A 24,948-nucleotide genomic window follows, 5' to 3' on the forward strand; every position below is an offset into this window, starting at 1 on the left:
GGAACCTCTACAACAGAAATTGTATCAGCTTAGATAAAATAACGAAATTGCGATTGCCAATAAACTCGGTCAAGCGCGTTCTATATTTTAGCGGTTAACCTATATTGTCTCGAAAGCCAAATACGTGGAACTAACTGCATTATTAATAGCGAGCCCCGGCCCTGACGGAGAGAAAGATGTTCTGAAGTGGGTATCTGTGATCGATTGAGAAAATATATCATGTTAAAGCCGTTAGGCCAATATCTGACGGCGTCAGGCGCTGGCATATTGCGAACTGTCAGGGGAGCTAGCGCTGGGATTGACCTTTAGTGACCAATCGGGATTTTTATTTGTATGTTTGGAGAGTAAGTTCAGTAGTCCAGTTGTTATAAGTCGATAATTTTAAATGTTAAACTGTATGAGGGGCCTCATATTAGGAATTCGAATTGCAGTCTCTGCTTCAGTGATTTTACAGATATTAGGACACGTTACGTAAAAATGAGTACTGATTAAATAATTAATGCAGCCCTTGATTTACAGAGTAAGAAAAGTCAAATAAAATATAAATAAACATTATTTCGCAAACTTTGTTTGAGAAAAGATTTTTTTTAATATGCACACCTGTATTATTATGCCACTTGATAGTGTCGGTTATTAGGAGAAAACTGCGAAGTGCGAAGTAACGGAATACGATCACGTTAAAAAAATGCAACCATACTAACCATTTTTGAATTCTTAAATAACTACAGGCTGGCCAGGATATTTTACGCCAGTACACTTGCGATATATTTACTAACTTTAATATAAAATCGGGTCCATCCATTAAACGGATGGGCAAAGATATCCCCATTTCGTATCTTAGCCCAATTATTCTACGCGGATCGTTCAATTACGTTATTTATAACAATTCATCTATGTGTGTAATCACTGACAAAACAATAAAACATAAATACTCAGCACAGTCGTAATTTAAAGAAATAATACAGAAAGATAAATAATCTTACCAGATATTAAGCCGCAGCTGATACTTTAGTTACCTTTAAACAATACCTTTACAGCAAATAACAGAAGGGACTCTATAAAGCTCTTCTTAAATTGACTTTTTGTGAAAGCTTCAAAAAGATTTCGAAGTGTCCGAGCCGGTACAGGAATTGAAATTCAATGAGCGTCGCAATTAAAAAATTCCAATCGAGCACTTTCATATCGGGTGTTTTCTTTCGACCCTCACGCTCGCTTCAAAGGAATCTACCCCTGGCTTCCAGCAAAGAGAATTCTTTTAGTTTGTAAACTCATAAGCCGTTATAGAATGCATTCACTACGACAAATTTGTATTTGAGACACGCAAATAGAAAAAAAAAGTATAATAAGAAAGTTTTCAAATACGGTTTTATTGATATTATATTTCTTGGTCGTTTTCTTTATAGCTAAAGAGCGTCCCTCAAATACTTAATGACTTTTTGTGCCTGTCCAATTTTCAGCTTTCCTCTGGCTGGTCGCAATTGGGAATTCGATTAGGGTAGTTTGGTCGCACCATCGGGTAGGAATTCGTCGCGCGGTGCCATTCCTTCAGCCCTTAGGAGGTTATATAGAAGGGGTTGAAACTTTATTTCAAAACGCCAATTTTTAAGCAAACTGTATGAAACTTAGTATTTGATACTCTGGTATTCTGGTTAGAAGATGTTATTATGAAACATCGGCTTCTTCTTTATTTAGCTGCTTCTTCTTTTTTCTTTTTTTCTAAATTCAACCTCATGGGGTTATCCGCTAACAGGGATTTAAAGGTTGTATTATATTTTTTTATGACTTACGTCTATGAAGGCGCTGGCAAAATTTAAAGGAACACAAATATGCTGGTCTTATTTTTAAATACGTGTGCATTTAAATACCTGATTAGAGTATTTACTGGAGAATAATATTAATACATAGTAGTACTGTTTTCTTTCATTAATACGACGTACCTTGGATGACGTGAACTCATATTCATATTTCATTGTTTATTCGCGACATCTCCACATGCTATGGAAGAACTGTGATGGAAATTGTTTGGAAGTGTCTCCAGCAGGTCGTGTCAAAGATGGCTTTGATCGGCGGGAAATTGAACAGTTCCCATCTCCGCAGCTCCGTGGATTCATACGCTGATATTTTACGCGAAGATTGTAAAATTTAACAGTTTACTGCAAAATACCAGTGGTAACTGTATTTTGGTCAAAACAAGAACATGTTTATCGTCATTAGTTATATTGCTTATCATCAGTTTGACTTTGACTATTTATTTATTAACATGCTTTGTAACTAATAAAAATTAATAAATCATATTTTTTGATACGCCCTGATGGCCTGTCTGGGGGATTTATTTTGAAAGTTATATGTGTATTAGAAATGAAATAAGCGACATTTAATTTTAATAATACAGGAAAATATTTTTAGTAAATCTAGACGGCCATAAGTTCTTTAAAAAGTTCTTAACGGTGTGGGAAGTCTACTCACTCACTCTCACATCACACTTAGTCACTCTCACCAGCAGCCAGCAGTGGAACCATAATATTTTTTGATGAAGGCGTAAATATTCACCACTAAAGAGTTTTAAAAATATTTTTCCTCCAATCCCGGGCTTAACTGTTCATTTAATTACATGACTTTGAACAACAAATTGCTTTATCTTCAACAATCTTATTGGACACGAAATTACTAAATACATAAAGAAATTTTCGGAATTTCGAGGTCCAATCAGTAAGTTTGATTAAAAGCCGTAATTGGAAATATAGTACACAAGACTTCTGAGAACCAATAAACTTGGCATTATTTGTGTGACGTAATTACTTTTATATTTCTTTGTACTTTTTGTTACAGTCCTAAAATAGATCTGTTCATTGTTTATCCATCTACCGAAGAAATGTTTGAGTGTTTGAAAGTTTAGAAGTATAGGTGTGTGAATAGGATACACATAGGTTTTACAGTGTAGGAACTTCATACTATTTATTACCTTACTGCGGAAGGCAATGTTCTTCGAGCGCATGTAGGTATATAAATGTAGGTATACTTATGTGTATGTATCTCTTATTCTTAGACCTTACAGTCCTAACAGCTTGACGGGTTAACATATGACGTGTCGTTGGATTTGCGTATATTTTAGGAATGAAAAAGGCTATATTTTTAAATAGTCGGGGTTTTTATTAGTAATTTTGTAATAAATTAGAATCTTTATATATTTTATTAGACGTGTTGCTTAATTCATCAATTTATAGGTATACTATTGCATAGGCATGCTATTTCCTAATTATATGTTTCTTTACTATTCAATCAGAAGCACTAGTATTAAGATTTGAAATTCGGTTTTTCGAATATCAAGCCAAAAATTGAAACAATAGAGATGGTTTGGGATGTTGACTACCGAACGCAATTTTATTTAATAAAATATATTTAGCACCGCTTCTACCCCACAACGAAACCTGTAGAATACCGAAGCAGTGATAAATATTTGTCGTTGAAAAAAAGTTATTTTGAATAAATTACCTTTGTATTTATATTAAAATATAGCTTACAAGTCACGGAGCGTTTTTTCCACCGCCGTGGACGCGGTTCCGCATCATGCGTAGAAAAATGAAAATTTAGGTAAATGACAGTTAGCATACTCACGGTGCGAATTATTTCTGCGGTGTCGCGAATGCTTGCTGTTTTCGTTGCGAGGGTGGACATCATAATATAGAGATCCTTGTGTTATCCCCGCCAGGAGAGTACATAACCGCGCCATACGTATTCGCGAAAAACTGCGGTCTCGGGAATTTTCAAAGTAAATAAAAATGCTACATGAGTTCTCACTTTTAAAATCATTCATTTTTAGTACGATCACTATTTCGCCAGCTTTCGCCAGCGCTCGCACGTATTTGAAAACTTATTAATTACAAAATTTGATCAGTATACTTCAGTCGGCGTAACTTCTGGGACAAACTAACTTTGACATAGTAACAAAATTATCTTTACCAACGCGATGGAACTTTGTCAAAGGCAGGCCGGTATAAAAGCCACTGACTAAGTTTTGACGAAGAATAAAAAGTTCCATTTTTTATGAGAAGCTCTTGGAAAAGCTTTTAAGAATTGTAGAAGAATTTTTTTTAAATATTTAATGCCGTTATATGTTCGTTCATTAATTTTTAATTATTTATAATAACTTAGTTAAAAGATTCCTTGTCAGAAGGGGATGATTGAGGAAATTCAAGAACAATTTACAACCCATCTTTGTACTTAAGGCTTGTTAACTTTATGAAAGTATTTTAATGAAAGCAATTAATTCCTTGTTATTTACCTCCACTTCCTATATTATGACAGTTTGCTTGATGTCTTAGTAAAAACAGCTGAAGTAGACATTGCGCATATGTCTGCAGTATATCCACGTAACAGGAATCCTACCTCTTATCTGCCTTACCACACTCTTCAATATTAACACACTATGAAGCACTGCTGCCGGTGTTATAAACAGCACCGCCCTTAATTTCTTAGGAGATTAACAAACAGATGACTCTATACATCTATCCTTATAGAAGACAGGGATTAGAGAAAGATTATTTTTTATAATATGGGAGGTGCAGACGAGCAAGCAGTCCACCTGATGGTAAAAGATTACTGCCGCCCATGGACATCAGTAATCAATTCCAGATAAGATTAGATATTCCTACCTGAGTTCGGCCACAGATGCGCCACTACTCCTGAGGACTAAGCTGGACCGCCTCGGAAAAGTATGTCTCCCTTACCACACCCTTCAAACCAAAAAACAGTAGCGCTTAACACTGATGTTATGAGGCACAAATAGGTGTGGCGGAGGTGCCGCCAGAGTCGAATCACAGAGGGTTCTACCACCTTCCAAAAATAGGTGTGTAGGTGGTGAGATTGTGTCACAGAAAATAAATTTATTAAAGCACATGACCAGATTGTAATTTTAAAACGAAAAGTTCGGCTGGTCAATAAAACAACGAAAATATATTCCAATTTCCGTTCAAAGTTCGCCAGACGTTTAATATTTTTAATTGGCCGTATATTAAAGAGCGACTCATTTAAAATTCTTATTTATTTTCGTTTGAATTTTGTAAGCGTTGACGGGAAAGTTATTACATGAAATGCTTTTGAATGGTTAACTTTTCTCAAAACGATGTTATTTTTAAACGATTTCATTAATGTTATGGCGCGTTTGACAGGTTTGTAAATTTTGTAGAAAATTAAAACATTTTTTATTCGATTACTATGAATGTAATGTATAATGTCATTTTAAGTAGCAACTCAAGCCTATTCTGCAAATGATATTGCAAAAGTACGATTATGTTACCAACTTCAAGTAAAGTAGATTCTACTCAAATCCGACCACAGATACAGAAGAGTAACTTCTGAGGGCTAAGATGGTCGCCTTTTAAGTAAGTATGGTCAGTCGGATTTGAATTCCGACTTCTTCCTTTTACCGAACTTTTACGCCAGAAATAGGTGTGGCAGTAGTACCTCCTCGATCAAATTTTACCAGTATCATCACATTTGAACTCTTTGCAAAAGTGTTGTTGTCTTAACACACCCTTCACCTAAAATACCAAACGTCTTTCTACTACAAGGTAGAAACAACAACGAGTTACACTACCTTTATTTTATTCCTACATTTGCTATCAATAACAGTAGTGAGATTACAGCGAAACGGTCGTGATTGATACCGACGTGGCACTCGTTGGAGTTATGTCGCAGTCGATTGCCGGCGCTCGTCACTTCCACTTCACGGAGCCGATAAAGACTGAATAACGTGCGAATAAATGTATTTTGTTAAACAAAGCCTTTGATTTAGGACCTTTGTTTGAATGGAGAAACAATTGAGCGTCGGCTTGATGTGAACGTGGAAATTGTCGCAAAATCTCGGATTTAAATTGTCTTATTGTAACGTAAATAAATGATGTTGAAAAAATTAAATTAGTAATATGTATGGATGGTTCAAGATAATTGCCAGGTGCTCGTACTCGTACACGGAGTGCTACCTACCACACCTTTATTAATAAATGTTGTTTTATCAAGTATCGTATACCCATTAAGTATAAGTACCTATAATATCATAAGAAGGAAATTCATTATGAAAATTTAAACTGTCTACATATTACGGTTCAATAGATAAACGAAACAATTACCATTTCTTGGATAGCGACCCCTATTTATTTTTGACCTTTTTTTTATAACTTTGAAAATGTCAAATACCTATTGCAGTTTAAAAGATGGTGGCCTGTGATAGAGGGACAGACTGACAGACAGCGTAGACTTATTAATAGGTTCCGTTTTTACCCTTTGGGTACGGAACGAACGGAATTAAATACGCAATGAAAGCCTCTACTTTTCTGTAGCGATTTTCTCCATAAATAACAGTAGAGTCAGTTAACATTTACGTAACGGGATTGATTGCCCGACGCGTCTCGTGCCGTGACGCGACGTGACATCCGATTAGGGATGACGATCTCAGATAGATTAATCGAAAAATCGATTTTTTATTTAATTTTTTTCGACCTCTAGTATTAGATCGATTTTTCATCGTAGAAAATCGAAAGTCGATCTTTAATTTCGAAGATGATTAAATGGGTTATAGACATTTTTTGCGGACGGATACATATTTCAGTTTGCTCCTGATGACCTTTTTTTCGCTATCGTCGCCCTTTTTAGCTGGAAAAGATCAAAGATAGATTTTTTGAGAATCGATTCTTTAGGCCTGGATTTTATGTCAATCTATTATACTTCGATTCAAATTGATTCAAGAATCGAATTTTTGGAAAGAAACGCCATCCCTACGCCCAATCCGCTTCGCAACGTGACACTTCCACCTGGAAACAATAAAACACCGAAATAAATTCAACTGTTAAGTATTTTTACTTGCCTTAATTTTTGCAGTGGTAGGCTAGTAGCTAAGAAAATCGGCCTCTTGATCGACGGGTCCGAGGTTCAAATCCCGGGCACGCACCTCTGATTTTTCAAAGCTATGTGCGTATTAGCGCGGAAAACATCATGAGGAAACTTGCAGGCATGAGAGATTTTATAAAAAAATACTCAAAGGTGTGTGAAGTCTACCAACACGCATTTGGCCAGCGTGGTGGACTATAGCTTAATCCTTCTCATTCTGAGAGGAGATCCATCCCATCAGTGTGTTTACACGCACTCACATTAGAAAACTATTTTTGAAGCATTTTACTATGTAAAACTGGGGTACTCACGATATGTGGTTTTTTAATTTGTTTATAGCCGATATTTCGACCCAGTTGCATGGATCGTGGTCACGGCGAAACTACTGTGGCGGGAAGAAACTAGTTGACAAATGTAAGTGGTAGATTAATCTTAGCTTAGTAAAAGGATTTAAATTTTACCCTTTGGGTACGGAACCCTAATCATAAAGTACATTAAAATGATGTCAAGTACAAAATAAAAACTAGTTCAAGGTATTTGTTTTGCTTATGTATTGTCTTAATGATTGTATTACAGCACCTCATTTACCTCACTTACCGAACCGAAACGTTGGCTAACAAATAGTAATACTTACGTTATATATTTTCTCATTAATAATTAATGATACGATGCTACTGCTGTCATATGTAATCAATCAGATATGATTAAATTCCTACCTGAGGACGATCAAATATGCGCCGCTACCCCGAAGTACTAAGCTGTAATGTCTTGGATAAGTATGTCTCTTACAAAACTTTTAAATCAGAACACAGCAGCGCTGAACATTGCTGTTATTAGGCAGAAATAGGTGCGGCAGTGGTGTCATCGTAGTCAAGCCACAAAGGGGTTTACCACCATCAAAACGCTGGATTAAGACCCCTACGCTTGAAACGGTGAGTCTAGACTCTAAAAATAAAATTTTATATATTGTTTATATATTTTGTCAGCAGTTTGTTTAGAATGGAGAGCAGTACTATTTACAACCAGGTGGGCATGCTCATTTAATTGAAATATATACCTGTGTAATACTGTATATATATATATACAGACTAGCTAGACCTAACTAGACCTATTTTTTGGGCAATGTGCACTTATCAGTATATTATTCAGTTCAGTATATTATTTTTTCACCGCGAATAGTCAAAGTTGGTGAAAAAATAGTAAAAAAATTAAAATCTAAAAATAGCCCTATTTTTTTCATGGTTCCTTTACATCTTTTAACCAATTTACATTTAAATATGGTAGACCAACTATCTGATCGTATTTAACAGAAGAAATAAACACTGCATCACCAAATTTATACACGCAGTTAACGAAAGAAGATGAAGAGGGCTAAATTTTTTAAAAAATATAAAACAATGGGTAGTGCAATAACGATGACACTTTTAGTAAGACTTTTTTTTTTCTCTGAGAGGTCAGACCCTAACCTACGTTCTCCCAAAGTTTGTCGTGGTACTTACGAGACACCCTGTATATTATAGGTATTTATAAATAACAAATAAATAAAACAATGTATTCGTATGTCGTAACTAAATTTACACACATCAATTAAAGTAATTACTAAAGATTACCTTGAGTTTTGTTTGAACATTTGTAACCGCTGACTAACATTTGTAACTTCTAATTGAATAATATAAATTCAATATGTTTGATCGCAACAACTATTTGTAGCATGAAACAGTTCTTCAGATGCACTGGAAGAGTATCAACACCCTTTGACGGAGTTGTCAAGTGAGGCGATTTTGGTCATTCGGAGCAACAAATCTGTGAGCGGCTTTAGATAAACTTCTGTTTCTTATAGAGTTACTTCGCGACACTGATTTTATTAACTATCAGACAACATACTCGTTAGCTATTTAAAAAAATAACACAAATTGAAAATAAAGTGTCGTAAAAATAATATTGGCGCAAAGCCACAGTATTTGCAAGCGATTGAGCGCGCTTTCTGAAGATCTATCTTGTCCATGAGATGTGAGAGGTCGTACTCATGACATTGTAGAAGGTTATTTAGTTATAAACAGGTACTTAAACTTTTTATGCCACCGGTTATAGCGTTCGCGTGAATCGGAACGGTAACGACTGTTTAGTTTTAGTAAGTAAAAAACATTTTGTTGGCGTTTAGATACAATGTTATTTTTTTACTTTTAGTTATTCTCACATATTTGTTCATCTCAGATGCAGTTCGAGTGTGCTCGTGAGTGATGTGATTTCCTACTTACGTTAAGGTATGCATTATTTTAACAGTTTTTTTTTATAATGTAGTATACTATCCGTACGTATTTATATTAATATTTCTAACAGAGTAATTATCGTTATTATTTTTTACACATATGTTCTTATTAATTTAATAATAATAATAATAATATGATTTATTGCCCAAACACAAGAAACAAATAATTTACAGAAAATAATAAGACATAAATAAAGATACAAATAATAACATACAAAATAATGACCAACAAAAGCAAACTAAATTAAACATGAATGGAAGGGCAAAGGAAGTGGCTCAGCATTATGCTGGCTCGTGACGTGGGCCCCGAGCAGCGCTGTTTTTCAGCCTCTCCCTACTCCCTCAGGTGTCGTGCGGGAGCTAATAGTGTTTTTCCCCAATCCCAGCCGACATACAAGAAAAACTTAACTTTGGGTCCAGTATACAGTGAAGAAAAGAAAAAAAAAAGAACTTAAATAATTAATAACTTATCTTATATTGTGACTCTTGCAAGCATGTGTGTCTGTGTGTGTATATGTGTGTGTGTGTTTGTGCATGTGGGTGTGGGTGTGAATTTAGTTTCATTTATATTTGTTTAGTCAAGTGTGTTAATATTCAGTTTTTTTATTTGAATCTAATGAAGATTTAGATATCACTGAGGGTAATTAAAATAATTACAACACATTTATAAATATGTGTGTGTATGTATAATTATTTTTTGTTTAATTGTATATCCATCGAATGCTCAAGTGTGAAGGAGGTATTAGTAAGAAAAACTTACTTGAAGATCGCGTAAGCTTCGTAAGATCGTTACTATACTTCATAATAATATTTTGCGAAAAAACTATTAAATTTGAGTCTCATGACGGCAGTATTTTAATACTTGTACTTGAAGAGATTACACTGCCTATACATGATCCATCATGGACGGGTAAATGTAAAATATATCTAGTAAATATTATTGTACAGTCTAAATACCTAAGAACTAACTTATTATTATTTTTAAATTAATTGATCCTAGGTAATCCCAACCATGGACGCGATAGCGGCGCTGGCCCGGATCACTAGCACACAGCGCTGTTTCGAAGTCGTCGGAGCGCTGATGCTCACTGCCTACCTGTTCCCTAAGCAGGCCTCCGTTACAGGTCAGCTGTTCATATGCTGGTAACCTGAAGTCTCATGAAAATAGACTTCGCCGTTTGCAAGACAAACGAAAATTTAAAGAACGGATTCTATTCTTTAATATCGCACAAATAACAATAATCTCAGATTTAGAACAAATGCTTAATATTACGCGGTTTAAATTGAGTAGTTAATAATCGGCACAAATCTTGTAAATTGGCATGAGTCAATTGCGAGAAGTGAGAATTGGCGATCATTGTAAATCACATGCATGCATTGCTCCATTCTCATTTAGAAGCCAATATATTTATTAATTTCAATTATATTAAAACCAAACTTCCATTTCTTTCTTATAGGCTTTTTAGGCAGGGCTTTGAAGAAGCGATTAATATACGATAATCCACTGTATTTTAGATCAGGAACAGTTCGACTTCATTGTGATTGGGGCAGGGTCGGCAGGCGCAGTGGTTGCAGCGCGGCTGGCCGAGAGCAACTTCAGGGTGCTGCTCGTGGAAGCTGGGGGTGACCCGCCCCAGCAGTCAGTTGTAAGTGGGAATACGTTACCACACCCATTTTTGTTTTATAGAAACAGAGTCAAACGCTGCTGTATTTTGGTTTGAAGGTTACAGTTAGGAAAATACATGAGGCATTCCGACTTCGACTTGACTGACGCATGTGTGGCTAATTTAGCTACGACTGCAATCGTATTCGCGATTGATTAGAAATGTCTGTCAGTGGCAGTGACCACTTACAGGTGTACTGGATACTTGTTTACTTACATTTACTTGAATATCATAAAAAATCCAGTACACACATAACTTTTGAAAATAAGAAAGGAGATAACGACTTTTATTTGAATACTGATCTTTTGGGTGACCTCTAGGGTCGTATATGAGGTGTGCAGGAATTCCAGGAACACAGTTTTAGTAAAAGCTTTTGGTTAAATATAAATAGGTAAATTGACGCCATTTGGCCTTAGAGTGTGACTAAGAATGAGACAAATACATACATTCGAAAAACGTGCCCTTTGCAGTGATGTAAAAAGGAAAATACCACTGAGACTACGAATTTACTCGGCTGCACTGGGAGTTTTTGATTCTAGTTTCCAAATTGGCCTCAATAAGGAAAACAGAATAAAATAAATTACTAAAGGTTCCCCGAAATCTCTAGGAGGTTGGAAAGCGCGCTATGAACCAAATTAAAGAATGTCAAAATGATACCATTGACCGAGTTTATTTCGCAAAAAAAACGAAAAAATGCAAATGACGAGGCACTTTATATTTGACATACCTACTTGTGCAGCAAAACAGGCTTTATCCACGTCGGCCTCGCTCAAAGCAATTGACTTTGACTCTCACAAGCTTATTATATAACTTTGGAATTGCAACTCCCTTTTATTTTAAGACCTCATTACAGTTCTTTTTTCATTTGTGCTTCTATTTTTATTTGTTTGATGTTTTAAGTACTTGTGTGCTTAAGTAGCTGTTTTAGTGTTATATCTTAGCAATTGAAGTGTATACATCATATGACACTTTTTTTTACACAATTTAACCCATTTCAATTATATAATCATTTTTACAGTTAATTCTATTAAATTTATTTATACATAGCATTTGAGGTACTTTAAAGAAGCCTATTAAGAATTAATTATCGTTTTCCTACTTAAGTAATATATTAAATTGTATAAATGAGATTCGAAGCACATAAATCTTTGAAACATTAATTTCATAATTGAATTAAATTTGCATAATAATAAGATTTTTTTGTCCGTAGTTGCCAGGTTTATTTGGGTATTTGCCAAGAACTCGATACGACTGGAACTATACAACTGAGAACGATAACTATGGTTTTCAATGCCACCACGCCAAAACCGCCAACCTGACTAGCGGCCACGTACTTGGCGGCGGCAGTAGTGTCAACTATATGTTATATGTACGAGGTTGCCCTGACGACTTCACCTCCTGGGCTGCTGCAGCCAACGACACAACCTGGGATTATGATGGCGTGCTGCCATACTTCATTAAGAGTGAAAGACTACAAGATAGAATGGTGTTTATTTCACCACAAGCAAAGTACCATGGAGCAGAGGGATTCTTAGGCGTCTCCAAGCAACCTAATTTGAATACTGAAAACTTTTTAGAATCTTTTAGAGAGCTTGGTCATAAAATAATTTTAGATATAAATGCAGATGACCATTTAGGCTACACCGAGCCAATGTTTACGATAGCTGATGGCGCTCGCCAATCAACAGCGTATACCATCCTCGCTGAGCAGAAAAATAATCCTAATTTACATGTGTTGAAGGACACATTTGTCACTAAGATACTATTTGACAAAGATAATAACGCAATTGGTATCGAAGCATTTACAAAAGATACCCAAAAACTGACGTTACTAGCGTCTAAAGAGTTGATAGTGTCAGCCGGTGCGTTAAATACTCCTCGCTTGCTAATGCTGTCCGGAATAGGACCTAAAGAACACTTAGAATCCCTAAATATTGCAGTAAGAAGCGACCTACCCGTCGGAAAGAATTTACAAGACCACGTACCAGTTATGATGACTATAAAACTAGAGGAAATGAGAGAGCCACCACCTGCAATAGACGTTCGTGGTTTCCCTAGTGAAGTGTTCACTGGTTACGTGGCATTGAACAAATCAAAATATTGTCCTGATTATCAAACTATCAATTTCATTATTCCGAACGACTCGGAGTTCATATTGGATTCGTGTGTCTTCAATTATGGTTATGATTATGATATATGTCAGAACTTTTACGAGTCGGGAAAAGGCAGAAGAACGTTATTCACAACGCTTGGTATCTTACACCCTAAGTCTCGTGGACGGGTCCTTCTACGAAGCGTCAATCCTGGAGATCCACCATTGATTTACGGTGGACATTTGACTGATAAACGTGATTTGGAAACTATTGTGGATTCCATGATTGATTTCGTTAAGATTCTTAACACATCTTATTTCAAGAGCTTGAATGCGGAGATGGCAGATTTAAAGTTAGTTCCGTGCAAGGGCCTGAAGTATTGGAGTAGAGAATGGTGGCGATGCTACGCTTTGTGCATGATGAGCACTTTCTACCACTACAGCGGGACGTGTGCGCTAGGCGCGGTGGTGGACAGCGGTCTGCGGGTGCACGGAGTGGGGCGGCTGCGCGTGGCCGACGCCAGCATCATGCCGGAGCTGGTGGGCGCCAACACCAACGCCGCCACCATCATGATCGGTGAGAAGGCCGCCGATATCATCAAACAAGAACATGTGCCTTGGATTATACTCCCGATTAACTTCTATCCTTATTGGGCAAAATTATTTTGGTATAAATGAATCTTCATATTTTTCATTCCAAATTAGATAATTTAGTCTGACATTTCAAGCTAAATGAAAATAACATAATGCTGTATAAACCTTTATCCATTCGAAGATACTGTTACAAGAAGTTCAGTTGTAAATAATTGTTCATTTGCAAGTTCATCGACTACGGAATAAATGTAATTAGATTAATTCCTTGCATCTAATTTGAATTACTTATTTGCTTCAGAAGCGAACTCCATTAATTAAACAACTCCTATGAAATACATTTCTGATTAAACTTCGCTGACTGATGAAATAGTCTTATCTGCATTTACTTAATGATGTTTTATAACTTCTGTGATGAATAAATTATCATATTTTTTATATAAACGTTGCTACTATGGAATATTTACCAATCGTACCTACACTGCTTTTTACGTTATGACGGCTTTTAAGTTTTTTAATAATTTATTTTTTTAATAATTGTTTTTTTAATAATTTAATTTTAATTATGTGCTTAATAATTATATCTTTATTAAACATATTTTCATTGATATTAAAAAGTGCAGCTTGAAAAATTGATTTTATAATATTATCAAAGCATTCGTAATTTGGAAAGAATTGCAAAGGTCTTGTCGAAAGGCCCCAACTATTCAACAACTTGCTCCCAACAGTGGGAAAAAAAATCCCAGCTATTACGTAGTTTCTGTTTTGAAAGTTTCTGACTACGCGTTCTTAGTTCACTTCATTTTTCATTTAAACTACCTCCCGTATGCTCCGGTAGACGGCGCGCGAAGAAATTCCATTTTATTCTTATTATCCACAGCTACGATGTAATTCCGCAGTAAGAAGCCTGTTACCGCCGAACTAGCTACACCGTACTGTATAAACAACGAAGTGGTTATTTAAAAACGTTCATATTATGAAGCCAAATGAAAGTATTATGAACAGTAGATTCTATTAGGTTAAAAAATATAATTCAAAATATTATTTTAGTTCAAAATTAATGTTTATTTTTCGTACTTATATAAATTAATAATAAACCATGTTCATATATCATCATCATAATTGTAAATTAGTATATTTATAATGTTATGTGATATTCTTACAATCTCCCATATCTTATATCATTCCATATCCATCTCCCATATTCTTATGTTTAGTTATGGGAGAGTACCAACAATGACATAATTTAAATAGGCATTTTTAATTATGCTTTGATTTGTAACTATAAATACCCTCAGTAAAACAACAAACAACATTGACTTCTAAAGAGCATTGCTTACAGAAGTCTGTTTGCAAATCTTCCGAAAGTTTATGTTATTAGAAGACCCCGAATATCCGAGAGTTGTTTCAGAAATTATTAATAAGGGAATTTAATCGAGCCGATCCTTCATTACAGTACATACCGACCGCTGAGTGCGGCATAGTTGCAAAGTTATCTCGACCGCCGCACACTGGAACCTTGTCAAAGCAAGCTTTGTAAGCTACCGACGAAGTTTTAACGAAGAACATAAACTTGCATATTCCCAGGAACGTGCCGGGAAAAGGCGGTTAATAAATTATGGGCACTTCGATGGTGCGATAGTTCGTTTCCACGGTACTTCGGTACTTTAAACGTTGGTCTATTTTCTTGATCTAGAAATAGCAAATGATTGTTTAGTCCATATAGTTAAGTGTTAAGTGGTTAATGTCTGTGCTAGACTTCTCAAAGAATAAGGTCTCTACATTTAACCTGGAAGTAACAAAATAACGTTTTCCATTCCCATAACCCTACGCTAAGATTTCCTGTGACGCAGGTAGCTTACCTAGCTTAGGACACACAAACACGAATAGAAACATACAAATTTGTAACAAAAACATATATTCTGAATTTTGATAAATTTCGAAATTTTCTACAACTGAGGGTCTGTTGTAATTATTATAATAATTGTTTTAATAATAGCATTTTAATATCATGAATAACTTTATGTATAGTAGTTTTATAACATTATGAATAACATACACACCTACATTTTTAATAGTAGTGTTACATTCGAGTTTTATGCAAATGCGTGTAATAAACACAATCACAAATTCCCAAAAGTACGTAAAGCGGAAAGAATTCACTTAAATACAAGAGCAGATTGTGCATGTAAAGTGGGAATAGAATAAATTCCCGATTGGATCGCGCTATTAACTGCTCTTCGGCGGGCATTGTTCCCGGCTGCGCATCGCTCCCCTTATAATGTATGTGCGAATTACAGGCCATTTTGAAATCTTTTAAAACACTTTGGGTTTTTGACATTTTTTTGTGTATCGTGTAGTTCATCTTTTCGGGAATTGTTTATGTCACGCATGGGACTCACGTCAATCAGGGATGCATTGCTACCTGTAAGTCTTATTTATTCCCACTCCTGTAATTTGTGCCTTCCACTATCTTTAAAATATAACAAAGCGCTTAATATAGGTAATATAGTTTTAAATCAGGAATAGATGTAAAAGTAGTAACAACAGATGCATCTTTGAATAATACTATACCTGATAGATTTATCGTATATAGGTGATTTAACTTAAAAGTGAATAAAGTTAAGTGATAACTATTCCCAGTAGTATATAGAGACTAAGAGGATGGGTTAATTGGGGCACTTAGAGAGACAGTGAGGGATTAAGAGCAGAAGAGCTGTTATGTGCTTATTACCGGAGATAAGCTGCCCTCTAAGACGGCTCGATTGCCGTCATTGATGCGTTGTGAGGAATGTACTCTTTTAGCTGGAAAAGTATTCGCTCTTATATGTTTAGAGATGGCACCGTCACCAATTTGTAACTCATAACAGCAGTGTTAAACGCTGCTGTGTTCTGGTTTGAAGGATGTAGGAAGAGAGACATGCTTATCTAAGGCGTTCCTGTTTAGTCCTCAGGGGTAGCAACGCATCAGTGATCAACCCTAGGTAGAGCATTGTAGTGGCCAATTATCATCAGGAGGACTGTAAACTCGTTTGATATTTTTAATAAAAAAAAATTGTAAATTGAATCATCTAGATGCACTTAATATAGGTTTAAACCTTTAAAAATCTCACGTCATTTCGATTTGTGTTATTGACGTCACTAACATAATATTATATCAGATTTTTATTTTAACGAGAAAGGCAAACTTTGTGGGCAAACCAATAATGTTAAGTATATATTTTTTAATGTGTAAAATTCATTAACTCTATGTTAACTGCTATTACCCAGGTTGCCTTTTTAATTCTTAATTCATGATAATTAAAATTAAGTGTTCTATTGTATTTAAAAATTAAGTAAGTTTCCCACAAAAGTCAATTCAAGTACAGTAATAATACCAACATAACATTAGCTGCAAACATTATCTACATTAACTTTGACGTAGCGATAAAAAATAAGACACCTGTGAACTTTTTTTCGATGATTTAACCGCAACAGCCTACCTGATGAAAAGGCTTCGGCTGTTTTAAACACCAGCGGAGTCGCCAATGCAGTGCCACCTTTTAAAGCGAGTAATTATCTTTGCACGTTTTTTTAAGTGTCCAATATCAAAGCGCTCCGGAAATAAACGCTCACAGCCCCATACACTAGGATTCCCTGTATCGTGGGTACCTTGGACACACACTAAGAGGAATACACAAACACCCAGTTCAGAACAAATATCTAAATTCATCATTCAGATATTTGTCTGGACGGGGATCGAGCCTGGAACCCTTTGCGGTGACCGCTCCGCCACGCGGGTCGGCGAAATACCTCTGGATCTTCGTTCCACGGCTTACAAGAACGGTGGTGTCGTAAAATGCGTGCGACGGCTCCCTCGCTCCGGAACGGAAATCATACGATAAGTTTTAATGTGTTCCACTCACGTGAATAGTTTTTGCATGATAAACTTTATGGTCTCTCCACTGCGGCTTTGTCTCCATAAAACTGAAGCCTTGGGATAATTTTTGTAATTTTACTACACTAAAACTTCTAGCGTTCAATAAATTCCAGGGCTTATAATACAAGCTGAAGGTGGTAGAACCCTTTGTGGTTTGAGTCCGGCGGCACCACCGCCACACCTATTTCTGCGTCTCCTCTGGTTTGAAAAGTGTGGTAAGGGATACATACTTTTCCGAGGCGTTCCAGCATAGTCCTCAGGAGTAGCGGTGCATCTGTGGCCGACCTCAGGTAGGAATGTCTAATCCTATCTGGCGTTTATTACGGATTTCCATGTTTGGCAGTAGCCACTTACCATCAGGTGAACTGCATGCTCGTCTGCTACTGCTATAAAGTGAACTGTAAGCCTAAGGTTACATTAATCATCAGACATACGTCTCCTGTCTGGCCGCGCTTGCGTAGATACAGTTTGCCGAAGACAAACACCAGTTTCTTAACCCACGCAAATGATTGTGTGAATAAAGTCACAATTTATAAAATATATAAAACTTTCGTCACTAATATCTATATATTTTTCTTCTATACTTTCTTTCATGTTTAGCATCGCAAACTGGTCGTACAACTTTTGTGTATTTTGGATTTCAAAGAAATAATTGCGCGTAGTGTATTATTCTAAAGGGATCGACGCATATATATTTGGCATATTTAGTTAGCCCTTAGGAGTAGAAGCTGTATCTGTGGTTGGTACTTTAAGGTTGATTATCGTTGATTATACAGGCCCTATTCAAAAAATAATACGTAACAGCATAAAAAATATGAATTGTGGTGTATACATCCCGCTTGTACCTACAGAATTCTCAATGAAACCTTAACTGGTCTCACAGTAAATCCTGCAAATCAATAACTTCGAAAATGTCAGAATTGCATGATAGTGTCACGTGACGTAGTGTCGACACTGTCGGGCTTAGAGCGCTGAGAGCTACGGAGTGTCCACTCACCATGTAGCCGGATAGGTGAAATGAATGAGTTATTGTTTTATTTTACCACTACCATTTGCTTGTGTACATCATTTATCATTAGCAGGAATAACTATTAAATGTGATGATATAACTTCATTGATTGATAACTAAGGCATTCTAATTTAGTATTTTTCATAATGGTTTCATCGTTAAGACGTTATCTTATGAAAGAAGCGGCTACTTTTTCTTGAGCTACTTTGCCTAAAGTAAATACTGATACAGCTACCTGGGTATGACAGTACATACAAATTATTTTATGCACTAAATGTTGTCGTACTAATAATTATGATAATCATATAATAACACAAACTATAATTTCAAAATATCCTTTGACAAATTATTTATAAGTTACCAATACCACTATGTTAACAATTTACCTGCAAGTTTCATCTCACACAAAGGTTGGGAACCGACGGACGTTTTCAATAAAGCTCCAGCGACTATGCATAAAGTGTGGCTGACATTTTGTCACGTGCGAATATTTGGGTGGCAGGTTACTGAATACCATTTTCACTGTACCGTTAAAGGTACGTTGAAAAAGGAAAATGACTGTCGAATTCTGTTCCATTTGCGTATCGAGTGGGTGTCATCGATCTGGGTGTCGATGTTGCAATAAGTATGTTATTTTGGATTAGATTGTATTTGAATTTAGAACAGTGAATATCTTCATTATACTATTTCAATTTCTTTATTTTTTCGATGACAGTTCTTTGTAGTGTTGTGACCAAATAAGCAATGATATCGATCGCATATATTTATTATAGGTATTTTAAACATCAAATATTGATTAAAATAAATAAATAAAATTACCTGTCGTAATAATTATTTCGTTTCATTGTCGAGTACCTACCTATACCTACTTATTAACAACAGCTTCGAAAACTTTGATCTAAAATTTAATCAAGAAAATAAAGAAATGGAAATAGTATAATAACTGAAGTGTAGCTCTGATTTAGTGAAATTTGGCTGGAAGTTTGTAATGGCAGTGGTAAAGTGGTAGTTTACTGGTAGAAAGTGTACCGTAAAGAAAATACGTATTGCCCTCCATGCAAGTTTAATTCTCACCATAAGTACCTACAATTTATGTTTGAATATACATTTGTGAATGTAATATGTGATTTAATTTTTGTATTAATTTAAGTAAGTATTCATGTCCGTATGGGGAATTCGGTAACAGGACTTTTTTAAAGGCGTTAAATTAATACTTACCTGGAAACGATGCCACAATAATAATAACGAGAAATGAAAAATTATGTCAAGTAAGTTGCAATGAGAATATATTTCACTCACTTACTTATTTAAAGGTAGTTTTATGGTTGTTAAATAATATCTCTGTTTAGATGTGATCAAGGCGTCGAGGCTTGAAAAAGTCGTCCAGTAATTTCTAGTTCCATTACCCTGAGGTGAAGTGGCGCGCTGGAGTACTCTTCAGATCTCCGCAAGATTCGAGAACATATACGTAGTTGTAGCTCTGTAGGTTTACTAGTGGTAAAGGAGTTTGCACTCTATAATGTAGGTCTCTACATTTCAACATAAACTATAACTTAAGTATAATACTTGTATAATTTAGATGTACCAAACGAACATGTACTCCACCTGATGGTAAGTGCCAATTCTCTTTCTCAATTGATCTGTTACCAATCCCAGATAAGACAAGATTTCTACCTAAGGTCGGCCAAGGTTCGTTAGTACCCCTGAGAACTAAATTGGAACCTGTCGGACCAGTAAGTAAGTACTTCATATCCTTCAAACCAAAACACAGCAGTGCTTAACACTTCTGTAATTAGACAGAAATTAATATGGTATACATGCCGCCAGAGTCGAACCACAAAGGGTTTTAACACAAGTCCATTATTCTTTATCAACAGAAGTTATATTTAAGATAAATTATATAAAAAATAAGATATTGGAAGTTTCAAACAAATTGTATTTAATGCATAATAGCGTGAAAAATTTGGCAACGTTTCTGAAACAGCCTCCACCGTACAATTTTCGAGTTACCTCCGCTCTGCTAGCAACGTATCTATCGGTTCATTTCCTCCGGTACAATTTATGTCGCGCGATGACGTAAGGAAATATTTAATGGAAGGTCCCTGGAAGTACGTACGGAGCTACCGGATATTACAATGTGAATGAATGATTTATTTGCTCTTATCTATTGTGAAGCTGATATTCAAAGAGATAGAAATGCATTCGATACGTTTGTGTTTGATGTTGGACGAAATTGCAGGCGGTATTTATAACACTGGATATAATACTGTTTTACTAACACACAAACATGAATTATGGATCTAAGCGTTTAATCACCGAGTAGGCTAGTGAGTTTGTAAGATAAACTTAACAAAATATAACAGTGCGTGTATAGAAAGTTAAATGCGTCGTCTTAAAAAGATTAACGCCCATAACTTTCGTTGCGGTTTTAAGCAAATTTGTATTAAAAGAAATCCAAATGTACGAGTAGTATAGTTTGATTGAGGGATTAAAACCGTATACCTATTGAAACAGTGCATCTGGCTTTGTGGAAGGGTGTGGATGTGGGCTGACTTACATACAAGTCATCTGACGTCGGGGGTGACAATGCACCTGTGATTAGCTTCAGGTAGAACCCTTGTTTGATGTGAAGCTGGTTACAGATAACCATTGAGCCTAGTACTATTTGAAAATAGAAATATATAGAAATATATAACAATAGCAATTGCCCTGTTTATTAAATATTGTGCAAACATATACATGTAGGTTACAGTTGCAACGGCCATCAACCGAATGGCAGCAGCGGCGGTAATTCAGAGACTGATGGCGTCAGTAAACGATCGGAAGTTCTGCTGACACAGTTTCCGTTACATGACACGAATTTAAGAATAAAGCGGGCATTTATTAACGAAATCAGTAAGTATGCAAGGAATGCAAATAAAGCTTTAACTTAATGATGTTTTCTACTCTTTTATTCTGTGTCGTAGGTACATGTCGTAGGTATAGCAGAAATATCCAGGCTCAGAACAGAAATATTATTTCAAAATTTACATATATGTTTGGTCGGGGATCGTTCCCGCAACCAACTGTCTCACAGACCGAAATCGTGACTACTTTGCCATGCGCCAAAGTGTTAAAACCATAGATATATTATCCTACTGATACATTAGTATAATATAACTATGGTTAAAACTTTGTTAACATACTCTACCTATAGCTTCTTTTAATGTTCCTCTCTCTCATTCAGCTTCTAAGAATACGTCTCTTTAAACAACTGCGTATAAGCTGCGTAGTGAAGAACGTTTTAGAAGTTATATTATGTCTAAAATTGTAGCGACTCGTACCTGTCTAGACTCTCTTTTTTCCATTTTAATAGGTACTGTACTACTGTGAAAGCGAATATGGTGGAATATTCGCTACAAGGCAATATCCGTACAACGAGGCGCGGGATGAAATACTGGCCGCGTTATGAGACGGCTCTCAAAGCGGTCGGAGTTATTGTAACATTCCGCGATCTGTGCTAACCCGACGTGTCACTACTTTATTAGTTACATACATTATTATGATAGAGATGAAATACATTATGACTGGAGTTAGTGCACATAAGGCAGATTTTTTAAGCAACAATTGCGCATGTAGTCCATACGATGGTACTTACCACTTAGTTACAGCCGCCCTTGTAATCGACTCTAAGTAAGATTTAAGAGATTACCTGAGATTGCGCAGGTGCGTTTCTATCATTGAGGACTAAGTTGGAAAGCCTTGGTGTGTGGTAAAGGCCCTTAGCTTATATTTAAGGTCAGCGTACAAGTCTGACACGCAGTGGGTGCCACACACGGATGGGTTCCAATAAGATTCCAAACAGATATCTCTCTACATAACATCCTCGTCGACACTGGATGTTTGTCTTGTCTTTATGTGTGTCTATGGAACCCACGACACGAAAAATCCAAGCATTTAAAGGCGGTAGAAACATTTGTGAAACTCCGGAAGCCCATCTATTAGTGTTAAACATGAGATAAACCGTTAAAGGCTCATTTATTCAGAAGTTCATAACAATCACAGTGTCGACAGAATCGTTTCGTTTTCCAAAATTGCGTTATAATCCCAATAAGCCTTTAGTTCCCAGCGGGTCACCTGCCGGATTACGGCTTACAACCCATTATGTTATTTGTAATGCAGAGGTAAGCTGACTTAATTTATTCACTAGCTTTTTGTGGTAATAATATTGTAGGCGCTTTGTATTACAGAGTTTTAAAATGAAATATTGCAATTATGTACCTTTTAGTGCACCGGCAGTAGCGTAAAACGTATTATTCCCCTATAGAGTTCGGAGTTAAATTTTAATTTATTTTAAATTTTGAATATTTTAAAGTCACGTGCGTAGTACGCACCAAAAGAACGACATCAAAATTAATACTGAATACACTGAAAATTAATATATTTTAAAAATTAATACAATTTTGATTCAAGTTTTTAATAAGTAAAAGTTTGCAGAATAAGAACATTTTCAGTGATAAAATGTTTACAAGTCACTCTAAAACTTTAATGAACTTCCAAAATTGTGTTTCTGTGGAAATTGGAACGTAATCTCGATTCCTCGGCAATCTATCCTTCTTGCCGAAGTTTTTGCTCGCTTTGAATTTTCCTTACAGTTCAGGGAGTGCAACATTCAGCGAAATTTCATATCGCTTTAACGTGAACTAATTTCTTCGCTGAACTAACTTTGAAAACGGCCACATTCCTTTTATTCTAGTTCTCAAAGAGCCGAGTTGTCAGCGACACGCGGCAATTGTTTCGCGATCGGAAAATAAAACGAGAAACTTTAATTAACGTCCAATGAAGCGATACACGGAGTATCGACGACTTATCCGCCCGCTCATAAACTATGGGATTTGTTGGCCAGCGTGTAGAGCTCCCTCGTCTTGCGCTCTATCCCTTCCACACCTAACGTAGTGTGAGCGAAGGGCGGTGCGGGAGGTCTGTCGTCGCTGGTCAGGTTTCCCTGACCGCAGCACAACGGAGCTGAACGTTCGCCGGTAATGACTTCGAATCTCGATCTTCGGCGGAGCCGGGACGTCGCCGACTGCGCTTACGTCACGTCTTCTTTGTAGTTGAACCAAGAATGAGTTCCCCTCGCAATGGGAAACATATCAAACATCTGTATGTTTGTAGTTCGGCGTCTGTACCAAACATTCCCTTGTGATGTAATTCATGATATTCGTTTGATAACTTTTGATTGAAGTAATTTACATCTATGAGTGTTCATGTTATCACTGACATATCATCGAAGTTTACTTACATCTTTTATATACACACATTTTTTCAATAAAATAAACATATTTCACTACAAATTATTATTATGTAGATGACAATAGACACGGATAAGTTTTGGCTGCGTTGAAGTTGTTATAATGCTACTTTTTGTACGCGACCTTAAAATATTAGGCGCTGTACTGTTACTGTATATACAGTAATGTAAATAGGTGATAGAAGCTTAAAATTCAATGCAATGAAACATATACATTTTTTGTGTCAAGTATGGACCGATATATAGTATTCATAATTATATTCGTTGTATAATATAGCGCGGTGTACAAAGGCGCTCTTAGTTAAATTACACCGCACTTCTTATGAAACGGAAGTAATTTACAAAACGTGTGCACACAAAGCGTTGCGTTGTGTGCTGTTAGCCTGTTACCGAAACTACTCCCCCCCCACCCTCCACTCCATGCACGTTACAGACAAACAAGCTATTCGCCAACTTGCATTAAGATAATGGCGGAGGAAGCACGTCTTAAATATGTGCATATTTTTATGCTCAGATTCATTGTAATGTGATGCTCAAATTTAATGCATGCTTGTAACGCGCTGACTCGCATGAAGAGCACTTTAGTGGGTAGTTAAATTGTTTAAAAAACAAAATGTCGTTAAACAAAATGTTTAAATTCAAGAACGTTTCAAAATGGCGGACATTTTTTTATTGTTTACCCTATGATATGGTTATTAAAAGAAAGACATTGCTGAGAAAAACTCGTAAAAATTTGACTTTTTCAAACTTTAAAATCTGAATTTATTTATTAATTACGCCAAAAAAGTATAATTTCTTACGTGCAAAAGTACACGCGCTCTTTTATTATTATTTTTTTATTAATGGCGAACTTTCAAAATAACACCATGAATGAATTGCTTCATAAAACATTACCAGTGTGCCATAATCACGTCTACCGGCACGCGTGATAGGGCAGGCTCCGAAGGTTTTATTCATCGTGGGTGCACTTTCCAAAGGCTGTCAGCCGCTCGAGTAGCTCTTGGCATTATTCTTTCATACTAATAGACTTTTTATATGTCACAGGTAATGTCAGATTTTTTATTATTACTTAGGTAAAATTTTAATACTTGGAATACAAAAACTAATAAATTACTTATAAATTTTACATTTTAAAATAAATTGTTTTGTTATGGTCATAAAAACATACGGGTGTCATACAAACAAAGATTGATCTAGAAATTCTTGACTAGAATTGAAACTTAAATTAG

General features: G+C 35.9%; 1 protein-coding gene across 1 annotated transcript; it reads left to right on the forward strand.

Annotated features, from left to right (window-relative positions):
- Positions 1-8,895: 8,895 nt before the first annotated feature.
- On the forward strand, positions 8,896-13,993 carry LOC140744046 (ecdysone oxidase-like). Its single transcript, XM_073075487.1, has 5 exons — positions 8,896-9,016; positions 9,100-9,149; positions 10,155-10,278; positions 10,670-10,800; positions 12,029-13,993. The coding sequence occupies exons 3-5, from the start codon at positions 10,167-10,169 to the stop codon at positions 13,586-13,588; spliced, it is 1,803 nt and encodes a 600-aa protein (XP_072931588.1). The 5' UTR covers positions 8,896-9,016; positions 9,100-9,149; positions 10,155-10,166; the 3' UTR covers positions 13,589-13,993.
- Positions 13,994-24,948: the final 10,955 nt, after the last annotated feature.

The sequence above is a fragment of the Epargyreus clarus genome, unplaced genomic scaffold (genome assembly GCF_041222505.1).
Source record: "Epargyreus clarus isolate Ecla_fem2 unplaced genomic scaffold, WU_Ecla_fem_2.2 ptg000008l, whole genome shotgun sequence".
NCBI classification, from domain to species: domain Eukaryota; kingdom Metazoa; phylum Arthropoda; class Insecta; order Lepidoptera; family Hesperiidae; genus Epargyreus; species Epargyreus clarus.

Coding starts and splice junctions, on each gene's coding strand:
- LOC140744046 (XM_073075487.1), top strand. CDS start 10,167: ATGGACGCGATAGCGGCGCTGGCCCGGATCACTAGCACACAGCGCTGT. Junction 10,279..10,669: donor TAAGCAGGCCTCCGTTACAG/GTCAGCTGTTCA, acceptor ACTGTATTTTAG/ATCAGGAACAGTTCGACTTC. Junction 10,801..12,028: donor ACCCGCCCCAGCAGTCAGTT/GTAAGTGGGAAT, acceptor TTTTGTCCGTAG/TTGCCAGGTTTATTTGGGTA.